The sequence below is a fragment of the Polyodon spathula genome, chromosome 12, assembly GCF_017654505.1.
Source record: "Polyodon spathula isolate WHYD16114869_AA chromosome 12, ASM1765450v1, whole genome shotgun sequence".
Lineage (NCBI taxonomy): Eukaryota > Metazoa > Chordata > Actinopteri > Acipenseriformes > Polyodontidae > Polyodon > Polyodon spathula.
In genome coordinates, this window is record NC_054545.1 from 14,124,456 (window position 1) to 14,137,590 (window position 13,135).

At 42.1% G+C, this 13,135-nt stretch overlaps 1 protein-coding gene across 4 annotated transcripts in view; it reads left to right on the forward strand.

Annotated features, from left to right (window-relative positions):
* LOC121324458 overlaps nt 1–13,135 on the forward strand; it is a 41,843-nt gene that overhangs the window by 2,616 nt on the left and 26,092 nt on the right. For 2 of the 4 annotated variants that reach the window (XM_041266361.1, XM_041266360.1), the window contains exons 1-6: nt 315–527; nt 4,421–4,531; nt 5,023–5,127; nt 5,598–5,750; nt 5,911–6,060; nt 8,696–8,764. In XM_041266361.1, the coding sequence (XP_041122295.1) occupies nt 456–527; nt 4,421–4,531; nt 5,023–5,127; nt 5,598–5,750; nt 5,911–6,060; nt 8,696–8,764 (660 nt within the window). In that variant the 5' untranslated portion in view covers nt 315–455. Of the gene's footprint in view, nt 1–314; nt 528–4,420; nt 4,532–5,022; nt 5,128–5,597; nt 5,751–5,910; nt 6,061–8,695; nt 8,765–13,135 lie in introns of those variants that run through there. The other 2 variants (XM_041266363.1, XM_041266362.1) reach the window with 1 other exon arrangement.

Below are 13,135 nucleotides of genomic sequence, written 5' to 3' on the forward strand. Positions count from 1 at the left end.
ATTAAAACAGCATATGTAGAGTTGCTATTATTTCACTATTCAACGCAGAGAATAAAATAAAAAAGACAAAGCTTTCACTTATTTCTTGTCAACAGGATCAACTATGTTATGTTTTTTTTTCTTCTGCCTCTTCACTATTTGAAAATTTAAAATCATTAATTGCTTTCAATTAAGTCCTTATGATGCGTCTGAGAGACTACTTTTAATTTTAAGGATTGAATTATTCAGTGTCCCTTTTAAAACGTAGCTGGGGAGGGGGGTGGCCTGGATTTGGTGGGGGGGACGATTTTAACCGAGAGCATTTGCAGGAGTGGCAGGCAGTGTGAAATATGCTCACAGGACTTTGTACATTTGTCAGAGCCAGCCTGGGCTCTTGGCTGCCAGCCCAACTTGGCTTTTTGTAATCAAAGCATGTTCCCGGACTCCGTGCAGCAAGCTGTGCAAAAGCCTGCCTGATGTCTTTCCCAGCTAGCTCTCATTTGGAAGAAGCCCAGTTTTCGCCGCTGACATCTCAAATGCACAGAGCTGTGAGTGCTACTCTTATTTTTTTTTTTTTTCTCGTAAATCTTAGATTGTACCAGTAGAGATTTAGAAAGGCATAGGGAGGCATTTATGATTTTTGTTTTTATTTTCATGTGCAATTTGTGTCATCATTTTTAAATGTCGGGTAGCTACATATGGGAGGGGAGGGGAGTGGTTATGCCAGCCATGTCTAGATTGGCCTTTCCGAGCTGGTTTTTCTGCCCACAGCTGTTCTGCTGAATGTTGGGAATGCCGGACTGCAAGCACCTCTGTGTATTTTAGCCAACTGATGTTAGTTCAAGACTTGCCTCTATATCTCTCGGCTGCTTTACTTTAACAGCTGACTGTGAAAGTATCTAGCGCTCTAGGGAGAGATGCCATTCCCACAGAAAAGCGTCACTCTCTCTCTTTCAGCATTGGTGATACCATCCTGATTTAAGCATGTGTCCACTACCTTGCTGGCTTTTTGTGTGTTTTACACGCAGAGGCCTAATTGTTCTGACTGCAAAACGTTGGCAAAATCTTTAACTGTAAAAACATGAGTTGTTTCCAGTGAAAGTTTGCCTACCTAAACCTTTCCCCTTGCACATTCCAGAAAGTGTTATTCTTAGTTTTTTTATAGCACTGGAAATATAAGTCTTTGGATTAAACCTGCCATTTAATCCAATACATTTATATTTGTGTATTCAGTAAGGAATTAAATTGGTCACTTACTTTATAAGCCTTAAATACTGTGGTTGCAAAAGAAAAGGGTTAAAAACATAATTTGCCAGAAGTTAGAAAACATTCTGCGTATGCCTAAACATTATTTAACTGGTTTTAAACCCTGCTCAATGGCACAGATGGGATTCTCTTTCTGCAGTTGGGCAACAAAGAAGGCAATCAAGGTCTTATTTTTTCTTTATTCCTGTGTTGCTCTGAGATGCAGTTTTGTTTGCTGAATTTTAAAGCCTTTATTCTTTTCATCCTCAGGAACCTAGTGGCAAATTCCACAGTATAGTTTTTGCTACAACAGATGCTTTTTAGTTTTCACTGTAATACTAGATAGGTACATCAGACCAGTTTCTAGGTCATCCCCTGGCATGAAAATGAAACCACAAGCTCTGGCCAGTACAAAGATGCACATTTAAACAATATAAGTAATTCTATTCTACTGTATGTAACATACAGTAACAATGCTATGCAGTGTTTTTATATTGTTAGAGTGAAGCTTGACAGCCATTATAAAGTTTGTAGTTGGGGGAAGCGTTTTAATAGTTATTGTGGTGTTTTTATTGAACTGGTAGCAGGAAAGAGGCAGGGCTCTTAGACTTTCTGTAGTACCATTAGACTGGATAGCACTCCCCATTGACTTGGGGAATACTTGGTGGCATAGGGAGGGGACAATATCTATAGGATGTCTTGCTAATTTGGTAAGAGTTCTGTTTCTCATGAAGGTACTATTTATTGACAGAGTAACTAGCATGAGAAGGATACAGTGTCGTCAACTTTTTCACCAGCAGTTGTCTTGTTTTTCAGAGGCGAAAAGAGAATGCATTCTTTTAAAAAAGATTTAGGGTTACTATTGTACTATTCCACAAGCTTTGCACTGGAGTAAAAACAAATAGTAACTCTTGCCTTTTTAAACAAACCATCTGAACACTTAATTTTATTAACCTGCATTGCATAATTATTTAAATGTTTTATAGAATTATGTTTGGTTTACTGGTTTTGAAATCTGCTCAACATCTATCTGTTCAAAACAGCACTGTAGTGACGTTATTTAGTTAGTGTGAATTTGATGCATGTTCGCGCAATGCTTGTTAGATAGATTCGATACCTCATCCTGGCAATTCTCACTACTAACACTTGTGGGAAGAGGTGCGGTAGACACAGCTGTAGGTTTGCCTTACTAGTAAATGCACAGTTGGTGGTTAAATTAGAAATTATAGTTTTATTTCCCCATATACACAGATACAAAACAATCCTTAATGGTCCCCAACTGAGGATATATTCCCCACGACAGAGATATAGTAGAGGCAAGCATGTGATTGTCAGACTTGCATTTTTACTGTAACTATAGTTGCTAGGGAATCGCTTGTCCAGTTGTGTTTTTAAAAAGTTTTTTTTAACAGGATCCGAATCAGTAAGGTGTAAATGGAGGAACCTGTCTGCCCAGATGGCTCTCTTTTTACATGCGCAAACGATGTTGATCAACATGGTGGTCTTGATGCTAATAGTTCTAATTTTTTATTTACAGTACGACTGTGGCGGGGGATGTTTGTTGCCAAATCTTACTACTCATGAGTAATAATGGTATGAGTGGGCTTGAGTAGAGGTGACTAATCTCAATACTTAAAATATCAATGTGTCAGTGTTCCCGTACCACAGCACACTGGTATCATCTCGGCGTTGTACATTTAATTATGCAACCTGCTCAAATCAGTCTGGTAATTTAAATATCCCAGTAAAGGAAGCTACAAAATCTTTTGTAAATGCATCAAACTGTGTTCTCTTCTGCATCTTAACATTCCCTCGAAGCATTTCCCTGCATGCAGTGAAAAGAATTATCTTCACACAGTACATTTTTTGTTATTGCAGTTCTCCCTACAGGAACAGAGCTCACTATTTCCTTTCTTAAGTGCAATTTACCTCGCTTCTCCCTTGGTAGGTAATTTGAATTGCCAAATAATGTGAAAAAATGTCTCTGTTGTAGAACATTTACGTTCTTCATGTAAATGAGAGGTGAACTTTGATTCTAGAACAGGTCAGCCGCTATTGTTTTTCCATCGAGGGGGTCCTTCCCATGGAAATGGATCCTCTCCTTTGTTCACAAATGCCACTATTTCCATTTGCACCATGAAACTACACCTTTTTTTTAATACTCAATTTCTCCTTATCAAACTGGGCTGCTGTCAGTTCCATCTAAAGTCCAATCTGTGTCACACATTTCTATAATTTTATAAATGAATGCACCTACCGCCAATATTTTCCTGATTTTGAATTAATTCCCAGCCCTCCACTCTTCCCTGTGTGAGTAACTGTGACTGTCAACGCAACTTATTGTATTGTAGCACCTGAAGTTCAATTCTTTAGTAGGGTACTGGTTCTGAAAATGACGTTTATCAAATGAAGTAAGAATTTCATAATATGACTGATATGTTATAGGTGGAGATGAGATGCGTTCTGTGGCGAGTGTGATAAATCAGCACTGACAGCTTGGTGTTCCCTCCTGGGTGTGTAGGTTAGGGGCAGAATCATTTTGCAACTGCAGTTATCCCTTCGCCTAATTTCATAAAATTGTAAATTTAATGTGCTGGCATTGTTGTGTTCCATATACTTTTGCACTGTCCCCCAGTAATAACAACTGACTAATATTATTGCATGTTTAATATAATGGTTTTTAATTCTAATATGCTGTACATCTGATTTTCACAAAGAATGAAAATAAATGCCATTTTGCAAGAATCTTTAGATCCTAGTAACCTGGCACGATCTAATCTTGTTTCTTTATGAAATTAACATTTCTGCTTGCTGAATTACCAAATAATGAAAACTTATATTTTTCTGAATTAACACTTTTATGATTTAAAAAAAAAAAAAAAGTAAATTAAACACCTTGCTATACAGTAGTTTAGATACTGAGACTGTTTGTGATACAGACTTCATATTTGCAGTTACATAAAACACTATTGGGCAACATTTGTCTTTTAACTTAATGTGATTGTCATGCAATCGTTTGAGTTAAAGGTTACAGCTAAAGCGAATAGACGCTCGTTATTTGGGATAAAAGGAAGAAGCATATTTCGCCAAGTCCTCTGGCATGGGTAGTACTGTAAAAAGATAACTTCCCTGTGGACTTTGGATGAGTAGAACATTCCTGGGTTCTTGGTTTACAGTTGTGTTAACTCCTTTTCAGAATAATCCCCCGGATGTCATGCTAAAACAGAAAGACCAGAAGGATGCAGAACTGGACAAGAAGATCGTGGCATTAAGAAAAAAGAACGAGGCCTTGATGAAGAGATATCAAGTAGGCTTTTCATGTTTAGTCAGTGTCTGAGACAATCTTAGAAAATGTATACAAATGTACTGTAGGCCATCAAATCTAAATACTCCCAATTAAGGGAATTGTATATTGTATGGTCCAGCAGTAACAACATCATAATTATCAATCAATCAATCTTTATTTTATATAGCGCCTTTCATAGTGGACCACCATCACAATAATTATATCTCCATTTAAATCTTAAGTTTGACAATACTTTTGATAGGCTAACTTTAGCAAATGCATTATATTGATTGCTTAATGAAAAAGCTAACTGAACCTTGTTTTGATTGTGCATTTTTAGAGAATTTGACAGGGTGTTGAATTATGAATGTTGAAAATGTGATGGTTCAGTAGTATTAAAATGTAAAGTGGGTTTTTTGCTCTTTGTAACATACTGTATTATATTTGTGTCCTATACTTTGAACCGGATGCTGTGTTCATCTCTCTAACACTGAAAAACTGCCCTTTTACAGGAAGTAGAAGAGGACAAGAAGAGGGCAGAACAGGAGGGAATGTCTTACACCCCTCGAAAAAATAAAGCAGAGGACCTGACAATAACTATTAAAAAGTCTCCCCATGTAAGTTGTGACTCGTATTGGGGTTGTGACACAGACAATATGCTTTGCATGCAAGACATTTAGAAATAATTTTATTTGTTTGACTAATATTGGCTCAGCTGTGGGGTCGTTTGCAGTAGAAGCTTATTGTCGACCACCTAGATTTTTGTCTAAAACGACAGCTCAGTGAAGTTAAAACATTACTTAAAACTGTAAAGTGTTTAGCATGAACTGATTGTGTACCTGTTTTGAATGCCTCCAGTGCTGTACATATCGTGTTTTTTCAGCAATCCGATTTGCCTTAATGCTGTATTATACTGTTTTTTTGTGTGCCATTTATTTTAACACCTTTTTTTATTCGCGTATTACGGATCCTATTAAAAGGTATCCTAAGAGAGAGAATGCCATTTTGCTGTTTGTGCCAAATCTTCTTTCGGATGTGAAAATGAATTCAGGATGTGTCAGATCTTACTTGCTTTTAAAATGAACAGGAGACCCGAGTTGTGAAGAAAAAGCAGGGGACAGGGTGTCCTCCCAGTCCGAGAGGTGTGAATGAGCTTGAGGATGCTGATGTTAGAGACCTTTTGACTCTGGGTAGAGGGAAGAGGATGCAGCTGCTGGTGACTATGGCGAACAAGACAAAGGTAAGGATTGGTGCACCTTCTTAATATTGCTTGAAATGTGTTTCAAAGTACAGAGTACCATATTTATGTTCACCAAAAGGGAGGGGGTGGGTGGGGGGAGTTGTTTTTGTTTGTCAGAATGCAAGTGGTTTGTATTATATTTTGTATTTGCTGAATGTAGGGTAAAAGAATTGTAAGTGAGAAACAAGGCCTAAACTGTCCTCCCAGCCCAGGGGGTCTAAAAAACTTCAATGACGAAGAGGAACACAGACTGTCTATCGGTAGAGGAAAGCAAATCCAGCTCACAAAAACACCGAACCACAGAGCAAAGGTAAAACCTGTAAAAAGATCTTTTTTGCATAATTGGGTAGCACAGAAAAATCATGTGTGCCTGCATCCATCACATTGCTGGGTATTGTCGAAACATAAAGAAGCATGGCTACTTTACAGCACATCAGGTTTGAAGATGGAGAACCAGGGTAGACCATCCTTATCTGATCAGGGGGAGATGCATGAGGTGTAGGCTGACAGCAAGATAAGATGTAGATAAGAAAGCTGCCTGTGGCCAATTGTAACTTTTGTAGGTGAATATCTTAAACATGAGTTCTGCAAACTTATTACAGATGCCACCGGCATTTCTAGTTTCACAAGCAAACTACAAAGAAAAGATAATATTTTATACCTCCCATTGAGGATGTATAGTGTGTGTAGAAAAAGATTCACTAATTTAATGAAGTTACAATTGCCGCATACATCAGTAAAACAGGAACAAATTGTTCTGAAATGGCTGTTTGTCAATTATCAGTTAATGTAAGTTCACAGACCTATTAACATAATTCCAAAGTCCAACAGTTGCCTTATTATTTCACCTTTTGATCTCAGGATTCTGTTTGAATGCCGGTCTGCACCTGTGCTGCTGGTGCTGTTACCCTGCATGGGTTTAACCAGGGTCAGCATGCACACAGAAACACGGTGCAGTGGCAAGGTGGTTCCAGTCTTTATCTGTCTTAATTCACGCCTTCCCGTATGCCTGGTTATCAGTTATTGGCCAAAAATTATCCTAATTAGTCTCAATCTAAAATCCTGTTTTTACACCCATTTATTGCTTCGTCCAGTTTGATATTTTTCTTTGTCTGCACTTTGCATGCTGACTTTTTAAAATAAAGCCATACCATCTCCCTCAATATTCATGTCCTGTTCTCTAGTTGCCCAGAGTTGACACCTCTCAGAATCTTATATATATATAAATCTTTATTATAAATGCATACCCAAGGAATATAGAAATGTGCCCATGAATATTATTATAATATCTTTTTTTAAAACATGTATTTAGAGTTCTACTTGGCCGAGTTTGATGCAACTTGGCAGTGGCATTTTTTAGCACAAAATATTTTGCTTATGATAGTCTGTGTGAAGGTGTGTGACTCATTTAGTTATCTGAAAAGGAATGCATGGATATGCAGAATAGGGAGAACAAAGCCAGTAACAAAGGCTTGTTCCATTTGCATGCATTTTGTTTTTTTTTTACCTAGCCCTTACACTTGAAGAATGTATTTCAGTACATTGTGACCCATTGTGCTGAAAAGAATTCGGTCTAATTAACATTTTGCACTGTTTATTGTGACGTGCTCCGTTATGCCATGGATCCAGACTGGCAAAGTGCCAGGGCCCCTCTTAGAATCACTGCTACAGCAGAACAAAGACTGCAGCCCTCAAACAATGGAATATTGCACTAAATCATTCTGGGGCATTGTAGTTAATTCTGGCAGGCTTGGTTGTAGAACAGTGACAGGACTGTTTAAGCATGTCTGTTAATCACACTTTTTTTTTTTTTTTTTTTTTTTTTTTTTGTTCATGTGCATTATTATTATTATTATTATTTGTTAAGTTTGTTCCTAGACAATACTGAAATCTACAATAGATATCTCCCTATACCCTGTGAATTCTTTGAATAGGGAGCAGGATATTTTTTCCAGTATAATTGAAGGTCAGTTCCTGCTTTCATTGTGTGCCAGCCTCAAAAAACATTCTAGCCATTGCTGGAATAAAGAGGCAGCATTTTTTTCATTTAAGGCTTAAGACATGAGCAGGGGGAGTTGATTGCCTGGCCAGCCACTTATTTGCATTGTTTATGGTAGACTGGTGTGCATGTACTGTACTTCTTACATTGTTTTGAAATTAAATAATCATAATCGGTGGTTGATGTAAGCTTGGAGAAGGGAAATATTTACGTTTTTTTTTTTTTTTTAAATTGTCATTTTAAAATAGTTTCATAACAAATGACACACTGGTATATCAGCCACAAGGAGGCACCCTTTAGCTCTGTATGGAAATATTGCCAGAACTGAAACGCTGATCACTGCTTTCCTAAAGCACTGAGGCATTGCATTACCGTGTTTGGATAAAACCTGGTGGTTAGCTGGAACTATTAGAAAAACAAACCTCTTATCCACAGATAAATCGAATGCATTGTGTGCCGAGTGTTATTACAATACAGTATGATCTGATTGCATGATTTAGCACCAGCAAATCTTTTTTTTTTTTAGTCCATGATTTATTTTTTTAAATTTATTTTTCACTCTGTTAAAGGGGCAGTGTCCCAAAATGTACATTTGTTTTACATAAAAAATGACATTACATTGCATTAAAAGTTACTTTTACATTTATCCTAAGATTTAGCAGAGGTAAACCAGCAACCTCACTCTTTTAAAACATGCTTGTGACAAGCATGACTATACTTCATTGGTGACATAAAAGTTGAGGAGAACATTTGACAAACCCAAGTACAAAATAACTTCAGTAAATTGTATACAGTATTTGTTATTGCATTATAATGCACTAGTTTTCAAAACCCTATCATCTGCCATCTTTTCTTTAGTATGGCTTTGTACGAGAACATGCTCACCCTTGTTAACAGGAATAGAATTTAAAGCTTTTTTTTGTTTGTTTTTATTGGAATGCCCAAGGAGGAAGAGGTAACAAAAAACCTGAATGACGAATCTGAATGGCTTGCACAGTGTAACCCTTATTATAAGGTAAGAACTTCAGTGTGTTGTTTTTATAAAAACATACTGCTAGCATTATTTCATTTGTGTTTTTAGAGGTTTATAATGCACAGGTCTCTCGCACAATTGTTTGTTTTTTTTTTTTTTTTTTTTTTTTTTTTTTTTGCTAATGGCATCCCTGATTTATATGCACTTCTCTATATAAAAGCTACTTCTCCCTGTTGCAAGGCTTTTAGTTACAATGGGCAAGACAGCAGATCTGCCTGACTTACTTTTATAGAGAGCTATTTCTAGCTACTTTTGGCAAGTGTTTCCTTATTTATACATATTTATATTCTAGTTTTCACAATACTTTATGGCCGTTTCTGTAAAACAGAATTGTATTATTATTATTATTTAGCTGTAGAATTGGCTACATATGCGTAAAGATGCATTTTCTCTTATTGAAAGAGAAATACAGGCTGCTCTTGCTCCCACAAGAGCAAGTGGATAGTGTTAATTAATCAGAGATCTGGTGCATCTTTAGTGGTTTGCTCGCAAAACAAATGAGTAGTCCCACACTGAGACCATTACTAGGTACTAATGAAAAACACTGTACTGCATGCAGGTGATGTGTTCTCAAGCCTCTGGGTGGGAAGTCCCCCGTTGGACAGCGTCATATGTATTGCCACCGCCGAACAAAAAAGTATTGCTGTCTTGTGGCAATTAGGAGCGTGTTACAGCATCACCTGAACTCTCATATGGTGAAGCTAATAAAAAGGAGTGTGGCACAGGTGTGGAGAACACCCCAGAGGCAGTACAAATGTTCACACAATTTAATGAAACCCAGGAGGATGCTCTTTGAAGAAACAGTAGTGGATGTTTTCATCCTTTTGCTGCTTCAGAAATATTAATTCCTTCTACATTGTTCCGTTTAAGGAAAGCCTGCATTGCCGATAATACTCAACTGGTATCTATGTAAGCATTGTTATAGTTTGAATTACAAAATACTGTTATGGAGAGAGAGATTCAACAGATTTGTTAAGATGACACTCTCATCTGACTTCATTATCTGATGAGAGCCAGAAGTTAATGTAAATTAAAATATTGTGCTGTTCAGTAGCTGTAATTTTTTTGTATAAGCAACACTTTACCCTTCTATGAATACTTTTTATTTAGTTATATATAAAATAAGGTTTTCCATACATCAAGATGGTATATTCGTTACCTTGACAACAGCTGCAGCCTTGTTATCAGAACATATTAGGCAGCTCTCTGTCCATTAAGTTATGAACACACGTTAAAAAAATAAATAAATAAATAAAAATACAGAATGACCCTGATCAAGTGGTCAATAGCCAGTCAGTACTTGCAATCGTTTGTTGCATAAACTTTGGATTGGTTTTGAAAATGAGGTTTGTTTTAGGCAGATTGATTGATTTAGCATCCTCCTTGCCCATTCAATTAAGTTCTGAGACGAATACAATTTGTTGTGGTTGTATATTAGGAGATCAAACCACATCTGTCCTGTCTCGAGCACAGCAGGACATTTGCTAAGTGAGAAGAGTCAAACCCAGTTTTGGTTATTTTTAAAGTATGAAATCTGTGATCTGTGAACTGGGAATCCTTTTCTCTGATGGTCTGAGGGAACAGGGTCTGGTTTTCGAGATGCAAAATGATCATAAATATGTGCATGTTTCAGAGGCTTGCAAGAAGAAATAAATGTTTAGTATCTGTTTAAGACCCAGTATGCTAGTGTGGCAGAGCAAAGCTCTGCCTTTTAAATTGGCAGGGATGGGGTTAACTTCCCCTACCTGCCTAGGTTTATTATGTTCAGGTGGCTGGGGTTGATTAGTTGATTAGGTTGATTAACGATCAATCAGCGCCCAGCCACCTGATATAAAAGGAGGCCTCTGCTTCTCATTTGGGGAGAGGGAGCTGAGGAAGCAGGTTGGTGTTTGTTTTGTGGTTTTTGAATTTTCTAAATCCAGTGAAGGCATTGCCCAGCCTGGAAACTTTATTTTTGTGAGTTTTGTTTTTGCTTTATTTGTGTTTGAGTATCTGTTATTTTGCCCTTGTGCACTTTATTTTTGTTTATTTATAATAAAATAGTTATTTTTTGAACTGCAGTCTGTCTCTGGGCCTCTATCCACTCGCCAGCCTGCCACATTTGGTGTCAGAAGTGGGATAGCGCCACCTAGAGGCTCAGAGCAGTATTTATTTTTTTTTTTTTTTTTTTGAAAAAAAAAAAAAAATGGGAAAGAAGAGCAGACAGTGGAAAAGGCAGGACAAGCAGCAGCTGAAGAAATGTAAGCTGCTGCAGCCACCGCTGGAGGACCCGGCCAGCCTCTTCCCCTGGTGTTCCTGGTGTGGGAAGGAGGACCATCGTTGGCGGTCCTGCCCAGACGTGCCACCGGCAAACTGGTGTGGCCGGTGTGAGGAGGACGGCCACAACTGGGCAGGATGCCCCTACAACCAGGCCCAGGAAGAGGTGCCGTGTTCACCCCGGGCATCAGGGGCCACCCCACTACCTCCAGCACCACCACCTTCACCACCGTCCCAGGAGATCTGGGACTGGTTGATGCACCCTGAGGCAGACCTCGTCCACGATCTCCCCATAGTTATCAACACGCTGTGGCGTCGAGATGGGGAGAGGTGGGAACAGTGGGAGGAACAGCACCACCTGGCCTCCTTCCCAGAGGTTGCCCTCATGGTGGTTAATTACCTGGCGGTAGACATGGGAGATCCACCGGTCACTCCAATAAAGAGAGGTGAGCCGTCGCTCCCAGAGCAAGAGAGGGGTGAGGAGCTGCCGTCGTCCCCAGAGCCAGAGAGGGGTGAGGAGCTGCCGTCGCTCCCAGAGCCAGAGAGGGGTGAGGAGCTGCCGTCGCTCCCAGAGCCAGAGAGGGGTGAGGATCTGCCGTCGCTCCCAGAGACAGAGAGGGAGGAGGATCTGCCGTCGCTCCCAGAGACAGAGAGGGAGGAGGATCTGCCGTCGCTCCCAGAGCCAGAGAGGGAGGAGGATCTGCCGTCGCTCCCAGAGCCAGAGAGGGAGGAGGATCTGCCGTCGCTCCCAGAGCCAGAGAGGGAGGAGGAGCTGCCGTCGCTCCCAGAGCCAGAGAGGGAGGAGGATCTGCCGTCGCTCCCAGAGCCAGAGAGGGAGGAGGATCTGCCGTCGCTCCCAGAGCCAGAGAGGGAGGAGGATCTGCCGTCGCTCCCAGAGCCAGAGAGGGAGGAGGAGCTGCCGTCGCTCCCAGAGCCAGAGAGGGAGGAGGATCTGCCGTCGCTCCCAGAGCCAGAGAGGGAGGAGGATCTGCCGTCACTCCCAGAGCCAGAGAGGGAGGAGGAGCCTCCGTCGCTCCCAGAGCCAGAGAGGGAGGAGGATCTGCCGTCGCTCCCAGAGCCAGAGAGGGAGGAGGATCTGCCGTCGCTCCCAGAGCCAGAGAGGGAGGAGGAGCCGCTGTCGCTCCCAGAGCCAGAGAGGGAGGAGGAGCCTCCGTCGCTCCCAGAGCCAGAGAGGGAGGAGGATCTGCCGTCGCTCCCAGAGCCAGAGAGGGAGGAGGATCTGCTGTCGCTCCCAGAGCCAGAGAGGGAGGAGGAGCCTCCGTCACTCCCAGAGCCAGAGAGGGAGGAGGATCTGCTGTCGCTCCCAGAGCCAGAGAGGGAGGAGGAGCCTCCGTCACTCCCAGAGCCAGAGAGGGAGGAGGATCTGCCGTCGCTCCCAGAGCCAGAGAGGGAGGAGGAGCCTCCGTCACTCCCAGAGCCAGAGAGGGAGGAGGATCTGCCGTCGCTCCCAGAGCCAGAGAGGGAGGAGGATCTGCCGTCGCTCCCAGAGCCAGAGAGGGAGGAGGAGCCGCGTCGCTCCCAGAGCCAGAGAGGGAGGAGGAGCCTCCGTCACTCCCAGAGCCAGAGAGGGAGGAGGATCTGCCGTCGCTCCCAGAGCCAGAGAGGGAGGAGGATCTGCTGTCGCTCCCAGAGCCAGAGAGGGAGGAGGAGCTGCCGTCGCTCCCAGAGCCAGAGAGGGAGGAGGATCTGCCGTCGCTCCCAGAGCCAGAGAGGGAGGAGGATCTGCCGTCGCTCCCAGAGCCAGAGAGGGAGGAGGAGCTGCCGTCGCTCCCAGAGCCAGAGAGGGGGGAGGAGCCTCCGTCGCTCCCAGAGCCCGAGGGAGGAGGAGGTCGCTCCCAGAGCCAGAGAGGGAGGAGGAGCCGCCGCCGCTCTCAGAGCCCGAGAGGGAGGAGCCGCCGCCGCTCTCAGAGCCCGAGAGGGAGGAGCCGCCGCCGCTCTCAGAGCCCGAGAGGGAGGAGCCGCCGCCGCCAGAGCCCGAGAGGGAGGGGCCGCCGCCGCCACCAGAGGGAGCCGGGCCGCCGTCGCCGCCTCCGCCACCAGAGGGAGCCGGGCCGCCGCCTCCGCCTCCGCCACCAG